Source organism: Drosophila subpulchrella, chromosome 3L, assembly GCF_014743375.2.
Source record: "Drosophila subpulchrella strain 33 F10 #4 breed RU33 chromosome 3L, RU_Dsub_v1.1 Primary Assembly, whole genome shotgun sequence".
NCBI classification, from domain to species: Eukaryota; Metazoa; Arthropoda; class Insecta; order Diptera; family Drosophilidae; genus Drosophila; species Drosophila subpulchrella.
Window position 1 is genome coordinate 8,285,127 of NC_050612.1, and position 19,607 is coordinate 8,304,733.

The following is a 19,607-nucleotide window of genomic DNA, read 5'->3' on the forward strand; positions in this document are numbered from 1 at the left end:
AATCAATTTTAATTAAGAAGATTTCTAAAAGAAAAAGTAGAATTTGTTTCCACTACTGCTCCCGTTGCAAAACCTAATGAAGTCCGTCCATGACCATTGTGGAAATGACGGGGATTCTGTCGTTGATTGGGGTGCTTCAGTGGTGGCAGTAGCTGCAGTACTTGCGGCGTTGGCATATGATATCGCCATTAGAACCACCGAAAAAATAGCAAATAAAACGTTGGCCTTCATGTTTGGTTGGAATGCAGACTAACATTTTTATTAGCGTTCTGTGGCGTTTTATAGCTTTCCAAAAAAGAAAAAGCGCTTATGTTATACCCAGTTAAATATTTGCACATATGTTTTAGAATTTAATCTCTAATGAGAAAGAGTCGGCAGCCTGCGTGATACAATTCTAAAACGAATATTGACTTTTAACTTATTGGAGCGGTTCTAAATTTGTTTTATATGATTTGAAAGCCCTCGATTGCCTATTTCTTGTTAAATAATAAACAAGACAAATTAAATACATTTGATTATAAATACAAGATTTAAAATATCTGCCTATTGAATTCGAAGTTTCGTAATATATATGAATTAAATAAATAAATTTAATTTTAAAATTTTTAAATCAAGATACAAAACATTAGCTACGATGTTAGTTATATTTACATTAAACATTGAAATAAAAATAAAGACCGAAAGTACGAAAAAATAAAGCGAAACATGTATAAATTGAATAGATTTAGCTTTTTATGCATTGAGGGTTTTATTAATTTATAAATCTTTGATATCTGAGCCTCTGTTAAAGTTGGACTATTTAAGCTTTTAAAATTTCGCGCGCAAGCAGTATTTTTACAACAAAAGGTTCAAGTAAGGTATTTAAATACTATATTTATAATACCAAATTTGACCAAGGGCATATTTTTACGCCCTAAAACCGCGGTCACACTGGACAACGTGCACAAAATAAAAAAATCGAACTACAGGATTATCAACAATATAAAACCCCCGAAAAAGGTCATAAAAAACTGACAACTTCCCCGAGAATAGTGTAAGCACAGTGACCGGAAGTGTACCACGTTTATCGCGGAGTTTTGAGCCAGCACAAATAATTGTGAGCAATAGCAAACACTGCGCACACACACACACGCACACTTGCACGAACAGATGAAAATCTGGAAATGTCATTTTTTTTATTTTTTTAACCCAGCAGCTTTGTGATTCGGAGCCGCAATTAAAACGGAAAATTAAAGAACACAGGCAGCTTACGATAGATCCGCACCGATTTCTCTATCCGGCAAAAAAGAGAAACTTCGTGTTCAGTGGGTGAAAGGAACCACTGAGGTCGCATTTTCTGCGACGACATCTCGGACAAAGAACACACAGTTTTCCCTGAGTTGTGGGGAACGCGAATCGAACTCAGAGGTGTCGCCTATGACGCACACTTTTCGGCCCCAAGGAAAGTGTTAAGTCCACCCGATAAGTAACAACAAAGGAGAGAGCACAGTGAGGGGCACACGAATAGCAGCGCCCCACCATGACAATCAAGCCAGTGAGCGCACCACCGAGTGCGAAGCGCGTGGCTGGCAATGTGGATGCGGATAACAAGGAGGCCCAGGTGGTTGTGGTGGAGCAGTCGGTGGTCAACCAGACCCACAACCATGCCCACACACACACCCACAACCACCGCAACGTCGTCATCGATGGACATGGTCAGGTGAGTGGGCCACTGTTCTGAACCGCCACCTGGACTTGCCCATTAATTGGCTCCTTCTTTCCGCCCCTTTTTAGAGTCCCCAGAGGCGTGGCGAGGTCTACGACGAACTGGCACGCACCCATCGCTGCAGCCCCCACAAGAGGTGAGTTATTGTGGCGCGGGGCTCACTGGATTTCCTGGGGTGGGGCTCCATGCCCCGTAGCAGCTGCATTTAATTGGGTTACTCGCTTTAGGGCAGCAAGAAAGGGGACTCCCCTTACGTTCCTGGTTCATGTCTTGTAGTACAAGAATATTTACAACAGTAAGAAAGGGTTCCATCTATGAGCGTGACTAGCCCTTTTAAAGTACTTTCTATAGAAGTCAACAACTTTTTCTTCTAATTACTTCGTAACGCTAGATTTTTGTAATTCACGTATGTTCTCCAAAGAATTTTAAAAAATATCTTAGAAAAATCAGATTTATAAGAATTATGAACATTAACATGCGTTATATTTTGCTTCCTAGAAGATATTCACCCTCTCAACTAATAAAAATAGTTGCATAGTTGTCCAATTTTATAAAAACTAAATAGAACTTTATTAGTTTGGACAGGATATCATACTTTCTGACCATACATCTATTTGCATTAACAATACAAAATGTTGTGGTTTCAAAAATTAAAAACCCACCACACTGCGATTGATAGGCTGATTTTGAAAATGTACTCTGCAAATCAATAGTTGTCATTCCGTTTGTAAAAATCCTAAATTGTGTTACCATCTATTTGGAATTTAATATTGACGGATTTCCCCTTTTAACCAGCACACGTTCAAAGCGTCGCGAGCACCACGAAACCCATGCCCACCACTACAAGCGTGATCGTCTGGAGCGTGAGAAACTAAACCATCCGACGGCGGTGGCGGGAAGCGGAGCACCCGGCGTGTCTGGCAGCAAGTGCAGCAGTCCGCCGTCGGCTTCAACTTCTGGCAGTAGCAGTCCCGCGGCGGTGGGCAGAAACTCACCCGAACATCTGGGACTAGGCTGCGCCACAGTACCAAAAGCTCAGGTCCAGATGACGACGCCTACGGCGTCTGCCAGTCTGCTGAAATCAGCAGAGGAGACCTTCTCCGGCTACAACAGCGGTGACGAGCATCTTCAGCCCAAGGAGCGCCTGATTCCGGTGGAGGAGTGGCAGCGCCGCGATGTCGAGTTCGCCAAGTGCATGGAACAGCGCGGCTACGAACTGAAGCCTGTCGAAGAGGACGGCGCCTGCCTTTTTCGCTCCATTTCGCTGCAGATCTACGGCGACGAGGAGATGCACGACGTGATCCGCCAACACACCATGGATTATATTGTAATGTTTATTTGTCTAGTAACGCAAACTATGTTTTAACATTATTGATTTTAAATGCAGCACGAGAACCGCGAGTATTTCGGTCAGTTTGTCACCGAGGACATCAACAGCTACATACAGCGCAAACGAGCTCGTGACGCCCATGGCAACCACATCGAGATCCAGGCCATATCCGAGATCTATAGTCGCACTGTTGAAGTGTACTGCTACCAGTCAAGTAAGTAATTGTTAAGATTCGGGCTTAATAAAGGGTTATATATCGATATAAAAGAATATTGATTGTATCACGAATTTTATTGTAATATATTTTTTTCCGTTTGCAGATCCTATCAATATTTTCAACTCTGAACAGTCGCAGGCAGGCTATCCTCCATTGCGTTTGTCCTATCAGCGCGGATCACACTACAATGCTATATTAGATCCCTACAACGCCACCGTTGGCGTGGGCCTGGGCTTGGCTGGTTACAAGCCCGAGATCCAAACCAAAGAGGCAGTGCGTCTCAGCGAGCAGTTGGAGATCGAACAGGTATGTAAAAACGACACATTCTCCTCGCCTATCTCCTATTAATCGTTGAGTATTGCAGACCATGTTCGAGGATAAGCTAAAGACAACAGACTGGGAGGCCACCAACGAAGCCATCGAGGAGCAAATTGCTCGCGAGTCCTACCTGCAGTGGTGCCGCGAGAACATGCAACGCTCGCGCAGCAGCAACACGGCCGCAGGATCGGCCACATCCTCAACGGTTACCTCAGCGGAGGCGCTCACCGATTCGGATGCCTCGCCCTCGAAGTACTCGGTGTGCGGAGGCACCGGCAGCAGCAGCAATCCGGCTGTGACTTTGACCAGCGGCAGTGGTGGAGATGCCACCGCCCCTGGGTTTTCCTTATCGCCGAAAACACTCGGCCAGTTTAGCCACAAGCTGCCTCCAGAGGTGAACGAGCTGGCTGGCTACGATAGCGATGCCACAGATATGAGTAGCACCAGTTCGGTGGGACACTGCGGTGGTAACTCATCGCCGAGCACGGCTTCTGGCCAGCGGTCCGGCAAGGCAGCTAAGTCACAGCGACGCACCACTGCTCTTAGAAAGAAGCGGCGCCACGAAACTCGCGAGGCTCCCTTGGCGAGCAAGAGGTTGGTGTTCGTGACGACTTCTAATCGAGCTTACTGAGGTTTTACGTTCCTTCCTACCTTGCAGCGCCGAGGTGTTGGAGGCCCCGCTAAGAAAGAGTCCGAAGCGTGATTCTGCGCCGTCTGTGGCTCGCGCTAATACACCGGAGGCTGAGCAGCGTCCCTGCACCTCAAAGCAGTCTCATTCGCCACAGAAAAGCGGGGACGTCAAGTCGCCCACGGATAAGAGCTACTCCAGCTTCTACCAGGAGTTGCTCGAGGCATCCTACGCCGATGAGGGTGAGTTAGAAAATGAGCTCTGATTTAGAGGAGGAAAGTAGCAGCCGCTCGACAACGTTATATGCTACAAATTATACTATATAGATGATTTCATGAGTGATATTAAGTTTAGTTCAAAATAATTGAAAATATTATAAGTGTGAACTGATCTTGTCCCTTCAAGGTACAACTATTTCTCTTAAATGTTTATAGTGCTCCTTCGCCCTTTATCTCTTTTTTCAAACACATAGTTAATACAAAAAAACCTATTATTACTTTCGGTAGGAGTCAACGAGAGCGAGATGCTGCAGCAGGCCATCCAGATGTCCACACGCGATTACATGGAGGACCAGAAGCGCAAGTTTCTCTGCGGACCGTAGTCCCGCTTCGGTCTTTGTACAGTGATTTAGCAGTTCTTTCCGCAACGAAAGCAGAACACAAAACTTACCAAAAAACAAACAACAATACGCAGAAATTATCTACGATCTTGAATGTTGATAAGTGGGCGTGAAACGAACTTTGCAATTTGTGCAGGGAATCGGCGCACTTCCGCTTTTACACATTTACACTCTCACATAACACTATCCCTATAAATATTTTTAATAAGGCCTGTTTGTGTAATCATTAGAACCAAAATTAAAAATTCATTAAAGGATCGTTATTGAATTTTTCGATTTGAATGTGTAAGCACAAATTTTGATAAGCTGTCAACCCGAACATGTCCGCTTTTTTACCATGATATCCCCTCCATGCCACGTTCCTTTCCCCATAAAATTAATTCCTACTTTGTAATACATCATAATATTAAGCTTAGTAAGGTATGCACGCAATGGACGGTAAATCAAACCTGCTCGTACATAAATAAAAAATTAAAAACTAACACACAGACATACATATACAGAATACAGATAATAATACGGATAATGCTAATAATTAATTATTTAATTGACTACAATAAATGGTGCATAATAATCGTAATTTATGAGTAAATAAAGCAAATAAATAACCCCAAAAATGATAAATGTTGATATATCTATGTGGACTTTGTTTTGTATATTTTTTATATCACCTGAAAATATTATTGAAAATTGGGTTTTAAGAATACAAATGTTTTACTTCGGTTAAGATCAAATTATATAATTTACTGCATATTTACAAGGATCTGTGGTTGATTTATCGGTGTAGCAAAAAGTTATACGTACATTCACAATTTTAGATTCGTTCCTACATTAAGTGTAAATCTAGATTGCATTTGTTTACATAGTATATAAATATATAGTTCGCTGCCAGTGAACAGTATTCATGTATTCGTACAGGTGTATGTACATATGGACAGACATACATACCATACAACATTGATTCTAATTGTAGAAAAATACATTTCACTAAAATACATTGCGTATAAAATTATTATTCATTTGCACATTTGTCTTAAATTAGAGCATGGAATGTTAGGGCGGACAAAGGCCTGGGACCGACCACTCAGGGATTGTATTTATCTATTGGAGCTTCAGTGAAAAATAATGTAATGCAGATCATTTATTGCAAACATAACATATTTTAGTTCTTATTAAGGAATCAAAGTGTAAAATATTTGTTCAAAATTTTCTTTGTATCATCTTGATTAGAAGTTTAAAACGTAGTGAAGAAGATTTCCGACCCTAAAAAGAATATACAATCAGACTTTAATAACTAGAAACATCATCTATCACCAGAAAAGTGTTACTTAGTCTTTGGTACGCAGAATACATTTTGTGTTCTAGGGACTTCAAGTTAGAGACGTTCGAGTTACGAAAGTTCAAATGTATTTAGTCATTATCAACATTACTATGGCTCTTTCGGAGTGATTGTTCGTTCTCTTTATTAACATTGTGTTAAGGAATAAGCTAGGTAATATTTTTTTTAGAGGGTTCGTGGTATACAGATCTATAAAAATAAAAGACAACTTTACACGAGTTCAAAAACTTAATTTTTTAAACTAAACAGTTGTAACTAAAAGTAATCTCCTTACAACTTCGGATCCCATTAAAAAGTATATATAATAAAGCCAATTCCGGGAAGGTCAAAATATATCCAGTTTTATCCCAGTGAGTGTGATCAGTTGTGGAAGGTCCCATCATCATCGCGGACTTACGATTAAAATTGTACAACGTTGAGAGTTCCCTTTGGGAAACTCCCGAAGACATTAGCTAACATCCTCCTGTTTGTATTATCCGATTTGTGAGAGTCAATTAAATTGTGTGGACCGAGAGTTATTTTTTTGAGCAGCCAAGCCCTCGAGGGCTTAGATGAGACTAAATTGAATTTTGCTTTAACTGACTTTACAAAAATCATTTGGCTAATTTATCATTTGCTGCTGTTGCTGCTGCTGCGAAGTCTGAACCTGCTGCTGCTGCTGCTGCTGCGGCGTCTGTTGCTGCTGGGTGATCACAATGTGATGTTGCTGCTGTTGCTGTTGCTGTTGCTGCTGCTGTTGCTGCTGCTGCTGCAACTGTTGCTGCGCGGTGGCCAGCTGGTTGGCGTGTTGCAGGGCCGCCGTGGTGGCCTCCGTGACCACGGGCTGCAGCATGCTGGTTCCATTTTCCCGCCGCACATGGCTGTTCAGCTCCGCCTTGACCCGCCGCGCGATGTGGGAGCGGGTGTGCTTGCGCAGGTGATCCTTGCGGTAGAAGCCCTTGCCGCACTCGCCGCACTGGTGGCGCTTCTCGCCCGAGTGGATCACGAAGTGCAGGCTCAGCTGCTCCTTCCGCTTGAAGGCCTTCAGGCAGACGGTGCAGATGTAGGGTCTCTCCGGATTGTGCGACTGTTTGTGGCGGGTGAGGTGGTCCTTGCGCTTCAGCGACGCCTGGCAGATGTCGCACACGTACCGCTTCTCTAGGTTGTGGCCCACCAGGTGCACCTCCAGTAGTTCCGGTTCCGGATAGGCCACATGGCACTCGGGGCACATGTACAGCGGACTGCCGTCGAGCGCCGTCCCCAGTCGAATCTCGCCCGGTCGCAGCTTCGGTTTCCGGTCCTTGCTCCGCTTTTTGCGCTTCTTCTTCTTGCCGGAAGTGCCACCGGATCCGCCGGTCGTCGTCGCTGCCGCCGCCGCCGTCGTCGCCGTCGCCGTGACCGCCGCCGCCTGCGTCTGCACCTGCAGCGTCGTCTGCTGCTGCGGTTGCAGCGTCAGCTGCTCCTGCTGAGGTATACTAATGGTTGTCGTGCCCAGGGTGTTGATCCCGATGGCTGGTCCCGTCTGCACCTGCAGTACCTGGAAGAGCATTTTCAGTTTAGATAAATAATAGGTCATGATAAGTCACTTAAGCTTTACACCGTGACATTTCTAAGTAATTATATATATTTTTTCATAATTCCCTAAATGTATAAGATATTTAGAAGAGCAAATTTAACTATGTATTTCCATTTTTGTTCATAGACACATAGAATGAATCTTTGTTTTTGTAAGTGTGGTATTATACGTTTAACTTATTCCTGCTGTTTTTGCGTTTTATTAACCTGTTTTAAAAGGTTTATTGACGAACTCAGCCCTATGAAGTGTATGAAAAAGTTAATGAACCTTCTATTGCTAGTAAATTTGTTCCTTAACGACCGAAAAAAGAACCAGAGATTATAAGATTAAGTGCAAGAATTTCTTGATTGGGGAGACCATATTAGCCGAAAAAGAAAACTGGATCTTTTGATTTACTTTATTTATTTTTATTTTTTAAACTTATCCAATTAACCCCAGTCCTTAATCCTTAATCCAGGCTTTCATAGTTAAGTCCTCAACACTCCCAGAATGTATATTCTGTTTCAAATCTAATTGGTTAGAATCTTAATCCTCTATTCTGCACTTTGATTTTGGTTACGAGATAATGTTTTCACTTACCACATTCTGCTGGTTCTCCTTCTTGATCGTCTCCGCGGAATACTTGAGGAAGTGGTGCAGCGACAGGGGCAACGTGTTGGCTGGAAGATGCGAGAGGTAGTCGGCGACGGTGGTCCCCGGCGTCAGCGTTTGCCACGAGGTATTCTGGAGTACTGCAAACGAAATGGTTTATTAAATAAAAATACAATAAAATATTATAATTTTCCTAAATAGGATTTACATTTTTTAATTAGCTGACTTTTAAATCTTTACATTTCAAAATATGGTGTTGTCACAAATGTATAACAATTTATTTTAATAATATAAGTGACTAGAGATTTACAGTTAGCTGATTTCCACATCCTTAGAAAATCCCTAGATTTAGCAAAGCTTGTGAAAAACTTTTCCCTGCTTCCCTTCCAATTCCCTGACATCCTTTTTAAAAAGTGGCCTTCTTATTGACATCTCACCTTGTTGCTGGAGGATGGCGTTGCACAGATCCTGGGTGAGTTCCTGTGGGGCAGTGACCTGTTGCTGTTGCATCTGCTGCTGCTGCTGGCCGGAAGTGCCCGCCTGCAGGGCATCCGCTGCGGCACTCGTTGCCGTTGCACTTGCATATGCAACAGTTGCATACTGCGTCTGCTGCTGCTGTTGTTGCTGCTGCTGCTGTTGCTGGGAGGAGGCCACCAAGTGGCCATTGTACTTGTCACCCTGGATGCCATCCTCCTGGCCGCCTCGGAACTTGTTGTTGCCACTGGTTCCCTGGCCGGCTGTCATGCTGGCCTGGCCGAAGTGCGCTACCTGTTGCTGCTGCTGCTGGTAGCGATTGCTGCTGCCGGCGGCATCCTGCTGCTGCTGTTGCTGCTGCGGATTGTTGGTGGCGGTCACCGTCACGTCCGTCACCGCCGCCGTCACCGTGGAGACCAGGGGCGCCGTGCTCGTCGTGAACTGCGGCAGGCCGGGAATATTGCCGGGGAAGGTGTTGCCGAACGGGGTGAAGTTCATTGTGCGTCCGTTTCTCGGCTAGGGGATCCTGGGAGATTTTGAGGGATCTTGTGCGTTAAGATTCAGCCTACTGAAAGGATAGTAAAGCTTAGGTTAACAAGAGAAAACAGGCTAGGAATTAATGGGATTTGCTAGAAACTAAGTATATTCCACTAGATTGAAATCATTTTAGATCTAATTATGATAAGTATACGTATTTTAGAGATCTTTGTAGAGATTATAAAAAATTAAACCACCACCAATTTAAATATTTGACGTTGAAAGTTTAGAAACAGCGAAAGGAATGTTAGTAATGGTTGATAACTTTTAAACGATTTTCAAAAAATTTGCGTATGATGTACGTTGTATATATAGGAGAATTATAAGTAAGATCCTTAGAAATCAACCTATGTAAGACGGCACGACCTAAAACAACAGTTTACGAAGTACCTTTTTTGTTAAAATCTCGTATTAGGAAATGTTATATTAAATAATAATAAATTAATATTGATTTTCTTTCAATTATATTAGATATAATAATATTATCTGTCTTGAAATATATTTTTAAGGACTAAGTAATAGCCAAACAACCAAGATCGAAGAGCAAGAAAAAACGCTTCCCACTTCCTAAGGTACGTAGTAGATACAATCCCTATCCGTATCGAACCCTGACTAGGCGCGTGTTTTTAACCCGAAACCGATAGATCCGTGGATTTCCCGAAAATAGACCATCCCACGGTGGTTAAAACCTGCAGCACAATTTAAGCTTAGAAGGCTTTCGGATGGAAAGTGAAAACGCCGCTGCAGTTGTTGTTATTTTAGCTGACTTGCCGAATCGCAGGACCCCCACACACACGCACACACAGACAATTGTCTAAACAACCACCCACCGCCCACTTTGCATTTGTAGAGGTGACGATAAAAAAGAGCGCGAATCCTGCGCGCTGTGCCAGAAAGCGCGAGAGCGAGAGAGAAAGCGAAAGAAAGAGGGAGGCAGGGAGGTAGGAGCAATAAAAATCGAGGGGGGGACTTTTTAGTGGGGGTTTCGGCGATGACGACCCACTCTATAAGGCGATTCAGTGTGTCGGAACATTAAGATTAGGTTATGGCTGACCCAAGCCGCCAGTGCGAGGATTTTTCGATTCACAAATGGATTTAAAGATAAGAGCAGGGAAAAATGCACTAGAAAATATAACGCATACGCCGCATTGGACATTCTAAACTGACTCGCAAGTGCCAAAAGTCAAAGGCTGCGCCATATCGATTTTCACTAAGCACGCAAATTAGTGCCGCTTCTAATTGAGCACACATATTTCAACGTTCGTCGCGATATTATTAGAGTGTGGTGTTTTCAACTTCGCCGGTAGATAAACAGACTTTCACTTGGGAAAACGCCGTGTTCGTTTATTTTTTGCCATCTGCGCGCGAACCCGTGACACAATAAAACGCAAGGCGGGCCCACAAAGGAAAAGTGCAGCCAATTGCATTGCCAGGCCATTCTGGAGGTCACCTCCTCCGCGGCGAAAAATACGGCCAAAAAAAAGAAAAGTATGTATTGTGTGGGTTTCCGGTTGGGGCTATACGGGGGGCCTTCGGGGGGCTTCGGGGGTTTCTCGGGGGCCTTCGTACCGTTCAATGTCTGAGGTGCACATGCACATGCACACGCGAAAAACACCCGCCGCATCCACGTTTGGAGCCACCTGGCGGCGTGTGGCGTAGCTTCACTACTGACTACCAGCCCGTCGATATAGTATTCCGACTTTTCTCTCCGCCACGAGACACAAAGCCTCGGCTCTCGGCTTTTAGCAGCCGGCATGGCCCCGAAGACCCCCCGGTACACCCAATTCGCATTAGTTGGTCTAACTACACTCGTGTTCGGGAGAGAACGAAGCGAGAATAAACAGCGAGAGCCAACGGTTGACGCTCTCCCAAAGTGGCTGGAAAAAATTCACTTATTTGGCATTTTGAAAAGAGATTGGCAAAAACTCATATCTGGATTTGAACAGATATAGATATAAAATGTAATCACCTTGATAAGAACGGATCCGATTCTATAACAATCATTGTAAGCTTTATGCGAATCCTTTCAAATAAATGATATAATGTTGTAATGATATGACATTCAATGTGTCTTAAAATAATAATAGTTATTATACTTGATATTAAAGCTAATATTTTCTAAAATCGATTTATATAAATTATCATATTTTAGTTATATTTTAATATTATTAATTTTATTTTCAATCCTCAATTTAAGAAGTAGGAATAAATATTTTTGGGAAACAATACATTAGTAATTTTAAATTATAATAAATTTAACAGTACTAAGACAAAATGGAATCTTTTTTATACATAGTTAAGGAAAAATAATCAGGCTTAATCAGTCTATAGCTATTTTTACAAAGCATAAAATGTATTGGTCTTTAAGGTAACAACTAACAATTTTGGAACGTTCAAAAGTAATACTCTCTATAGGGAAGTCTGAGCAGGGCGGTTTCCAAAGTAGCTTTGTTCAGGTGAATAGAATTGTGTTTTGGCACACAGACACCTCGAAGCCGTCGATATCCTGTGCGGCAAACGCACTTGGGATTAAAGCAGAAGTTCTCCGCAGGACAATAGCCGCCAGTGGGGCATTTAATCATCAGGCAACTGACCGCCTCGTTTTCCTCACAATCTACGCCCACTACTTGGTAATGATTATCTAGGAATATCTAAGATGGTTAAGCAGTTCACTTTATTATTATTATGATGGGGATCTAAAACCTTTTCGTCCTAAAACTGATCCAACTAACACAACACACAGTGCCAGCAAGTTGATATCCATTGCGACACTAAACAAATCGTTAGGGCTAACTTTTTCTGAAGCCGTACAGAATCAGCGTTGCTAATGGGGCTTACAGTTGTCTAAAACTTAATAGCACCTATGTTATGCCGTAGAAAGCATTTACATTTCATTTAATTTTAAATAGGTTTTATTTAAATACATATTCCAAAACAATTGCCCTTAAAATATGTAGCCTTGATATATTAAAAATATGTTGGCATTGCAATTTTAAAAAAATACAATTTTTTACGATGCTGTAAGACAATGAATAGGTAATCCTTTGAAAATGGGTACTCCTCTTCCTTAAGTTATATATTTGTGCTATAAAAAACGTTAGCATTGATTCCCCAGAAGAAGTGTTAAAAAATATTAAAGCACTTCAACTTGAACGCACTTACAACCCAGTTTTGAACTCTGGTTACTTGGCCATCCAGCGCATCAAGGGCGCACAATTGCCCACTTCACGGTCCTCCAGACATAAAGGACCTGCTCCCGCACACAGGACGTAGTACGTAGTATGTGTCCCATTCCGAGGACTGCACTTCGGGTGTGTGCGTGATTTGCATATATGCAGGCCAAGTCGAGCAGCAGCGCCGGCAACAACAATTGCAACCAAAACAAAGATGCTGCGCTCCTGACACTGAAACCCGCACAAGGCCAATCGACGAAATCAGGCCACGCACACGAATTCCGGCACGGTGGCGGTGGCGATGACGATGGCGATGACGTAGCGATGCGATGCGATGCGATGCGATGCTCCCGGCAAACGGCCTATGTGCCACAGAAGGCCGGCTTCCCCAGAACCCCAGAGCCACAGACAACCACTCCCAGCCATCTCCCATCTCCAGGAGCAGAGGTAACTGCACTCAATCCTACACCGAGAGGAAATCTTAGTACGTCTTCAGTTTGTGAATAACTTTAAAGAATTTGTATTATATCACCGAAAAATGTCTATTGTGAATGTACAATTTTTTTTTCAATAATTTTTTAAATATCTGGAACCAAACCATATTTCTGTATTTATTCTGAAAACAAACTTGAAATTCTCAATAGTTAGGGTATTATGACACTTTCCTAACTGGATTTATTTTAAAATGCCATGGCAACTTAGAGAAAAGGGTCTCAAGCTAAACGAAATATTATGCATTTATATATTAAATCAAACATCCATACTTATGATGCCAAGACTTTTTTAAATAAATTCAGTAAGTCCAAATGTAATAATACCCTCACTATGATTTTGTAGACTTCTCGAATTTTTAAGAGATTTAAAAGCATTTTGTTCAGACATTTAAAAAAATGTATATCTCATTATTCATGTTATATTGAAGATACATTTTTTTAAAATAATTTTTTTAATATTTTAAAAACCAGTTATTACCTAGTATTATACTATGGCAATATTGATAAGATTTAATGAACCTTTTAAATATGTTAGAAAAATATATAAAGTTGCTTTTCTGAAATCAAAATGAAGTTGTAAGATAAGGTATACGTAGTGAAGATCTGATAGTGGAAATATTTTTAGCAGTGCACTCGGCTGTGCTGCACTCGGCGGCGAGTAAGCCCCGAGAACTCACACATTTCTGAATCGGAGAGTGAGAGTGTCGGCGGAAAGAGGCGGCTGGGAGATGGGATATGAGAAGTGCTGGGGATGGGATATGGTTTATGGGGCGGTGTTCGGCAAGTGCAACTCTCCGATGCGCATGTTGGGGTGGGGGTGTGGGAGAGTGGGTCTGCTGTGGTGATGGTGCGTGGGCACTTCTGGCTTTCAGGCACTGCCATTGCATCACCATCGTCATCGTCGTCGTGGTCGTGGTCGTTATGGCGGCGTGGTATCGGCAGAAACGAGCATCCAGCAAGTCGGCGCATCCTGCCGTACTCAGCCGGTCAAACCGTCAACAATCTCATTCTCGTTTCCGTTCCGCCGCCCAATTCCATAACAACCGATTCCCCTTCTTCAACCGGCAATCGCAAAATGTGTTACAAGTGGCAGGCACCGGTAGGGAACTCAGAATGCAATTAATGTTGTTAAATTAATATGGTCAAAAAAAATATTCTCAATCCTAAAAGTATTGTAATTTATTTTTAAGGCTTAGAAGATATACTTATTCTCTGAAATAATGTCATAAGATAAAAAAACATTTCTTACTTTTTTAATGCTGCCTAGTTACCAACGCTGCGTATACTTAATAATATTACTAATACGAAAAATCCGAAGTGCTAACTTAAAAATGTTAAAAATAGTTATAAATTTTATATTACATTTTATAGAAAATAAAAAAAGTATAATTTAGAAAAAAAAGATATTGTTTGAAGATAATAACTAGAGTATATAATGGTCTTGCATTTTTTGTTAGCTCATCAGGTTATCTCATTAAATGTAACTCATAAGTTTGCTACAATTATGTTTTATACTTTTAGCGAATTAAATTTTGTTGTTTCCTGTTTTTATGTTTATGTCACGAGTATTATGAATTTTTGAAAAATATCATCCATTTTAGCAACATAGATGTATGATAGATGTGTTAGATTAATTATAATTTATATAGAGCTATTTAGAGTGTTTCAGCACTAAACTATCATGAAATACATAATACGGTGGTTATGCACAGATTTTTCTGCCATTTCATGGAATTTCATCAAACGATTTAAAGAAAAAGGCACAGCTTGCGTCGCTTTCTCCCCCTTACGGACCTAATTTTTCAAGCCCCATTAAAATTGATATTCTTCCCACTGTGCGACATTGTCACTGGCAGTTCGGGTGGCCCCAACCGTGTCCGTATCCGCGTTCGCATTCGCATCCGTATCCGTGTCCGTGTCCGTTGCCATGCACCCGCCGAATTGGAAAAGACGAACTGTGAGGCTGAGTGCAAGTCGCACCCGCAACGCCCATAACTCCCGTGAAAGTGAAACTGCGGGCACGGCAGAGCCGGAGTTTGCAGCCGGAGCCGGAGTTGTTGTATCCGCAGCCGGAGTCGCCGAAATGCCATATTCGTGGCCGTGGCCGTGGCCGTGGCCATGACCCGTGCATTCTGTATTTCGTATTCCGTATTTTGTATTTTGTATTTCGGGGCCGACACACAGCGCACGTACGAAAGTTTCGGGGAAATTCGGAAACGCGGTCACATGATGTCGATGACGTTATGTCGGCTGAGTCCGTATTTCGATGCAGGCCCATTAAATGCTGATTTATTACCCGATTGGGCGCGAATTAAGTGGCCGGCATTTGGGTGAAAGTGCGTTGCCTTATTTAAGCAGTTTCTCAGACATTTCGGCATGGAAATTAGACATAAAAGAATGTAAGGAGAACGATAAGATAACCACATTATATCTGATTCCCAACTGCTCTTGTATCAATCAGTATTGAATCAAAAGCCATTCTTGAAAAAATATTTAAATGGTTTATCTATCAAAATGGATTTCACATTTTTGATTATCATTTCTTGAGAATAATTCATCTAGAGCTATTCATTTTACATTTAAAAGAAAACTTAAGTAACACGTCCAATAGTTTGATTAATGGGTGCTTTAAAATGTATTTTAAGCTTTTGAACTCGTCTGAATTAGGAACCGTAAATTGGAGTTATTTGTGATTTCTTTTATAACAGGACAACTGGGAATTTCTAATTTTTTTAACCGACTAGGCTGATATTTGTAAATATAGTTTTATTTATTGTCCAAATTCCCTGATTCGTTTGTTAACAAGAGTAAAATGAGCGTTAGTCTTAACGTTTATAAGTCGCAGTAAACTTTTTAAAATAAATATCGCGTTAAAAGGTGCCAGTGTTGAATAAGAAGTTACAATATTAAATATTCTTCTAACAATTTTTATTTTTGATTTTAGGGGCCTAGTTATGGTTATGCAGAGGTTATAAAGATTTTAGTCAGAAGTTTGCAACGCAGGGAAGGAAACGTTCCGACCCCATAAAGTATATATATTCTTGATCTTGATTTCTACGCAAACAAGTCTCTCAGTTTTAAAGCTATCGGGATGAAACTTTCAAGTCGGAACAAACCGGATCGGACAACTATATCCTATAGCTCCCATAGGAATGATCAATGATTTTGACATATTAACTTTTACACTTGGGAATATCATTCTTTTTATATTTCAGAATTTCAAATTAAATTTAAATCAAATCGGACGACTTCTTCCTATAGCTGTTATAGGAACGATCGAATAATTAATTTCAAAATAATACATAGACCGTTATATTTATTTAGTAAATTTCAATGGAACATCATCTAGAAATTTGTATAGTTAGTTTTTAGATTTTTAAAAATTGGAAAGCTCTGTACATACAATGCTTCCGTGGCACGACCTGCAAGTGTATAGAATCTTCGGCGTGCCGAAGCTAGCTTCCTTTCTTGTTTGGTTTATTTTATTCACCAATTTGGCTGATTTAAAAAAATTGTAAGCCAAAGTAAAATGACTTATATAAAAATATGGGATATTTGATAATTAAAAAAAAAAGCACGTCCTACATTTAACAATATAAGTCTGAAATAGCTCTTACTAACGGCTTTGAAAAAACCTAGTTTCGGAGGAGATGATAACACTCAACAGAATCATAACAGTAGAAACATATTTTTATATTCCTTGTAAATATATTTTTTATGATAAAACATTGTATTCTAATCACACCATATTATATGAAGGTTCTAATACAAACGATTTAATTATAAATAGAATTACATTTCTTATATTGTTTATTGTATTGCTCAATGCTGCAGAGAATGTGTCGCAATTGTTTTAGTAAAATCAACTATGGATGTTAAAACAAATATAGCATACTTTTGTGAGCCCCACTACAGTACTATTTGCTCAGTTTATATATTGTTTATCGTATTGTTCAATGCCGTCGAGAGTGTGTCGCAATTCCCTTAGTAAAATCATCTGTGGATCTTAAAACAAATATAGCATGCTTTTGTGCGCCCCACAACAGTGCTAATTGCTCGATTAACTTCCCATGAGTGATTTGCATGTACCCAAAAAAGCCATATACTCACAGGATTCAGGATTTCAATTGCTCAGCGCTTTATTCACATTAGCCGGCTCTTGGGGAAAGGCACGATAAAACCATGCTGAATACAGGTTGCAAAACACTTGGCAGACACACGTTTTCACGCGAATTGTTGACGTTCAGCGAGTTGGTCGCGTGAAAGTAAAAACGCGACGAAAATCGCAGCGCGGCAATACGAATACAAGTGCAAAATTTGTGTTTCTGGGGGCGTAACGCCGGATTCGATTCGATTCGATACGATTCGATTCGACCGGATGACGTAGTGTCGGCGCTGACGTTATAAAGTTAACTGATTGAAAGTGCGTTCGTCCGGCGCCTAAAATTGTGTAGAGTTTGGTGACGAAGAGCCGATACTCGGCACCAATACAGAGGCCGAAAGTGGCAAGCGGCACCAATACAGTGGCACATTCTGAGGACTAGCAGTTTGGCCAAATGTTTGCCGGCGGCAGACAATTATTTACTCTTTAAATTGCCGACAAAGCGGCACACACGCACACACACACCGTTGCGAGTGTACGTGGTGCACACCCACACAAGCAAAAACACCTCCCTCTCTCGAACACACACACGAGCACCTACATATGCCGGCTCCTCGCTTTCGCTTTTGTGTTTGTTCTCTCGCCGGCTTAGTGCCGAATGCTCTCTTCGTTTCGCCCCCTCAGTGTCCTTACATCTAGTGCCGAAGTCCCCCTGCCCCGGCTTTCGTAACTACTCTTCGAACTTCGTAGAACTTCGCCACGCTTCGGTTCTCTCTCTCTCCCACACTAGGATGCTGTGATGCTCTCGCATACGACTCTCTGCCGCTCTATGCTCTCACTGCAGTTTTCAATGTCCCGTTAGTTAATTTGAGCGCGCGCCGTCAGGTATGCAACAGTTTTTTTCAAACGCATTTTTAATAGGCATTTTTGCCTGCATCAGATCTAATAAAACCTATTAAAGTGCTGCAGTATATAAGAACTTACATAAGTGCTCTTATATACTCGTGTGATTTATATGGCTGTGCATAAAAAGCACTCTTTGTTTAGCTTAAAGGGCGGTCCACAAATCATTTCGTTTGATTCGAGTTGCTGACGGGTATGGGATGTGTTGAATTTTAGTGAGGATGATTTATGTATACATAAACTCCTGTACATATCCAGATATATGCAAGCAATTAAATTCAAAAATTGATTTATTTTTCTTAAGGAGCTTCACGGAGGTTGCATGTCCTCCTTCCATTATTTGCACATTTACATAATGCTTTATATCATCAAGCCAAAGAAGAAAATAATGGATCGTAAAAGGGTTAAGTAATGAAAAACAATATACTCAAAATGAAAATTCAGAACTAGTTGTTCTAGCCATTTAGTAAGAACTATTTTATTTGACTCTTAAAACGTTTTTAAATTGGGTTGGAGGAATACTTTTGTAATTGTAATTGTTTTAAATACAATAATTCGAGATGGATGACATTTTTATTCCTACACGATTTCTTTTGGACCGTATTGAAAATTAAGGTGTTTTTTCACTCCTTTATAAACCTTTTATAAATATCATATCTTAACAGATTAAATCATTCAAGTTTTAATAAAAATTCTTAAAGCCACATTTTTTATAAAAAAAAAATTTTTTTTTGGATTTCCTGGAAAGATAATCCTGTAACAGCTTTACATTTTTATTTTATTTGCTATTATTTTTTTAATGGTTTAAGTCAGGGACCTTAAATAAGAGTTATTTAAGATGATTATTTTAAACCCCTTCCCAGTAACCTTTTAGGATGATTCTTAAGATTTATTGATTGTTTTATAGAATAAATTATAAAATTAACAAAATTAAAAAGAGGTATTTTTGACGTTTAAACTTTAAAATGTTATTTAGTATGTTCAAATGAAGTTTAGAAAAGTATTGACAACTTCATAAGTGGTTTGTAAATGCTGTTTTCTCGGACAAATTATTTTTCACATTTTTTATAAAGTTATAATCAGACACTGTTTGCATAACTTTTTTAGTCCCCTAGATTCTGCTTTCATTGTGTTGTCATTTTAAAGTGGCAAACTTACAACGTTTACCATAAAATCAATACCCTTATGCAAGAAAAAAAGGACACAGGACCGACTTTTGTCTAAGGGCCCCACACGTGCATATGCACAGATTTGTGCCAAACGCAAAAAGGAACCAGCTGAAGTGCAGCCCAATAGAAACTAAATCTAAACAACACCGGAACACCCCGGCAAGGTCACAGCGTCACCCCCCAAAAATAAATGGGGAACCGAAAACTAACCAAAAACTAAAAGTGAATCGAGCCAAACGAATCGGAGTGGTCTAACCATTTGAAGTGGGTGTGGAAATGGGTGGCACCACCCGGCAGGCGGAGCTCTGCCGAGCGCCAAAAATTCATTCATAAAATTCTAAAACGCGCTAAAATCTAAAATTCTAAACAAACCAGTCGGCAGTCGGCCGAATGTGCGGAGTTGGCAGCGTGGCCGGAGGAGGCCTTCTGAGGAGAACCCATACGCCCGGTGGT

General features: G+C 41.0%; 5 protein-coding genes across 11 annotated transcripts; 2 read left to right on the top strand and 3 right to left on the bottom strand.

Annotated features, from left to right (window-relative positions):
* Window positions 1–24: 24 nt before the first annotated feature.
* On the bottom strand, window positions 25–231 carry LOC119555205. Its single transcript, XM_037866460.1, has one exon. It carries the CDS (start codon window positions 229–231, stop codon window positions 25–27), a length of 207 nt encoding a protein of 68 aa, XP_037722388.1.
* A 690-nt stretch (window positions 232–921) lies between these two features.
* Window positions 922–5,075, top strand: LOC119553109 (OTU domain-containing protein 5-B). Of its 3 annotated transcripts, none has more exons than XM_037863282.1 (9): window positions 922–1,033; window positions 1,196–1,699; window positions 1,774–1,841; window positions 2,501–3,032; window positions 3,093–3,249; window positions 3,356–3,558; window positions 3,617–4,164; window positions 4,229–4,440; window positions 4,705–5,075. In XM_037863282.1, the coding sequence occupies exons 2-9, from the start codon at window positions 1,520–1,522 to the stop codon at window positions 4,797–4,799; spliced, it is 1,995 nt and encodes a 664-aa protein (XP_037719210.1). In that variant the 5' UTR covers window positions 922–1,033; window positions 1,196–1,519; the 3' UTR covers window positions 4,800–5,075. The 3 variants fall into 3 exon arrangements, with proteins under 3 accessions (XP_037719210.1, XP_037719209.1, XP_037719208.1); XM_037863281.1 differs by having other exon boundaries at window positions 923–1,096; window positions 1,193–1,699; XM_037863280.1 differs by having other exon boundaries at window positions 923–1,096.
* A 421-nt stretch (window positions 5,076–5,496) lies between these two features.
* LOC119553110 (zinc finger protein 809) lies at window positions 5,497–10,991 on the bottom strand. Of its 5 annotated transcripts, none has more exons than XM_037863283.1 (4): window positions 10,883–10,991; window positions 8,740–9,344; window positions 8,291–8,442; window positions 5,497–7,672 (listed from the first exon to the last, which is right to left on the bottom strand). In XM_037863283.1, the coding sequence occupies exons 2-4, from the start codon at window positions 9,272–9,274 to the stop codon at window positions 6,758–6,760; spliced, it is 1,602 nt and encodes a 533-aa protein (XP_037719211.1). In that variant the 5' UTR covers window positions 9,275–9,344; window positions 10,883–10,991; the 3' UTR covers window positions 5,497–6,757. The 5 variants fall into 5 exon arrangements, with proteins under 5 accessions (XP_037719211.1, XP_037719214.1, XP_037719215.1 ...); XM_037863286.1 differs by having other exon boundaries at window positions 8,740–9,341; window positions 10,883–10,980; XM_037863287.1 differs by lacking the exon at window positions 10,883–10,991 and adding an exon at window positions 10,481–10,821.
* Window positions 10,992–11,623: 632 nt separating this feature from the next.
* LOC119553115 lies at window positions 11,624–12,077 on the bottom strand. Its single transcript, XM_037863294.1, has 2 exons — window positions 12,017–12,077; window positions 11,624–11,954 (listed from the first exon to the last, which is right to left on the bottom strand). The coding sequence occupies exons 1-2, from the start codon at window positions 12,075–12,077 to the stop codon at window positions 11,707–11,709; spliced, it is 309 nt and encodes a 102-aa protein (XP_037719222.1). The 3' UTR covers window positions 11,624–11,706.
* Window positions 12,078–12,437: 360 nt separating this feature from the next.
* On the top strand, window positions 12,438–12,937 carry LOC119555206. Its single transcript, XM_037866462.1, is given in 2 exon segments — window positions 12,438–12,852; window positions 12,854–12,937. Coding segments are annotated over 2 exon segments (291 nt in total). The 5' UTR covers window positions 12,438–12,645.
* The last annotated feature ends 6,670 nt before the right edge of the window (window positions 12,938–19,607 follow it).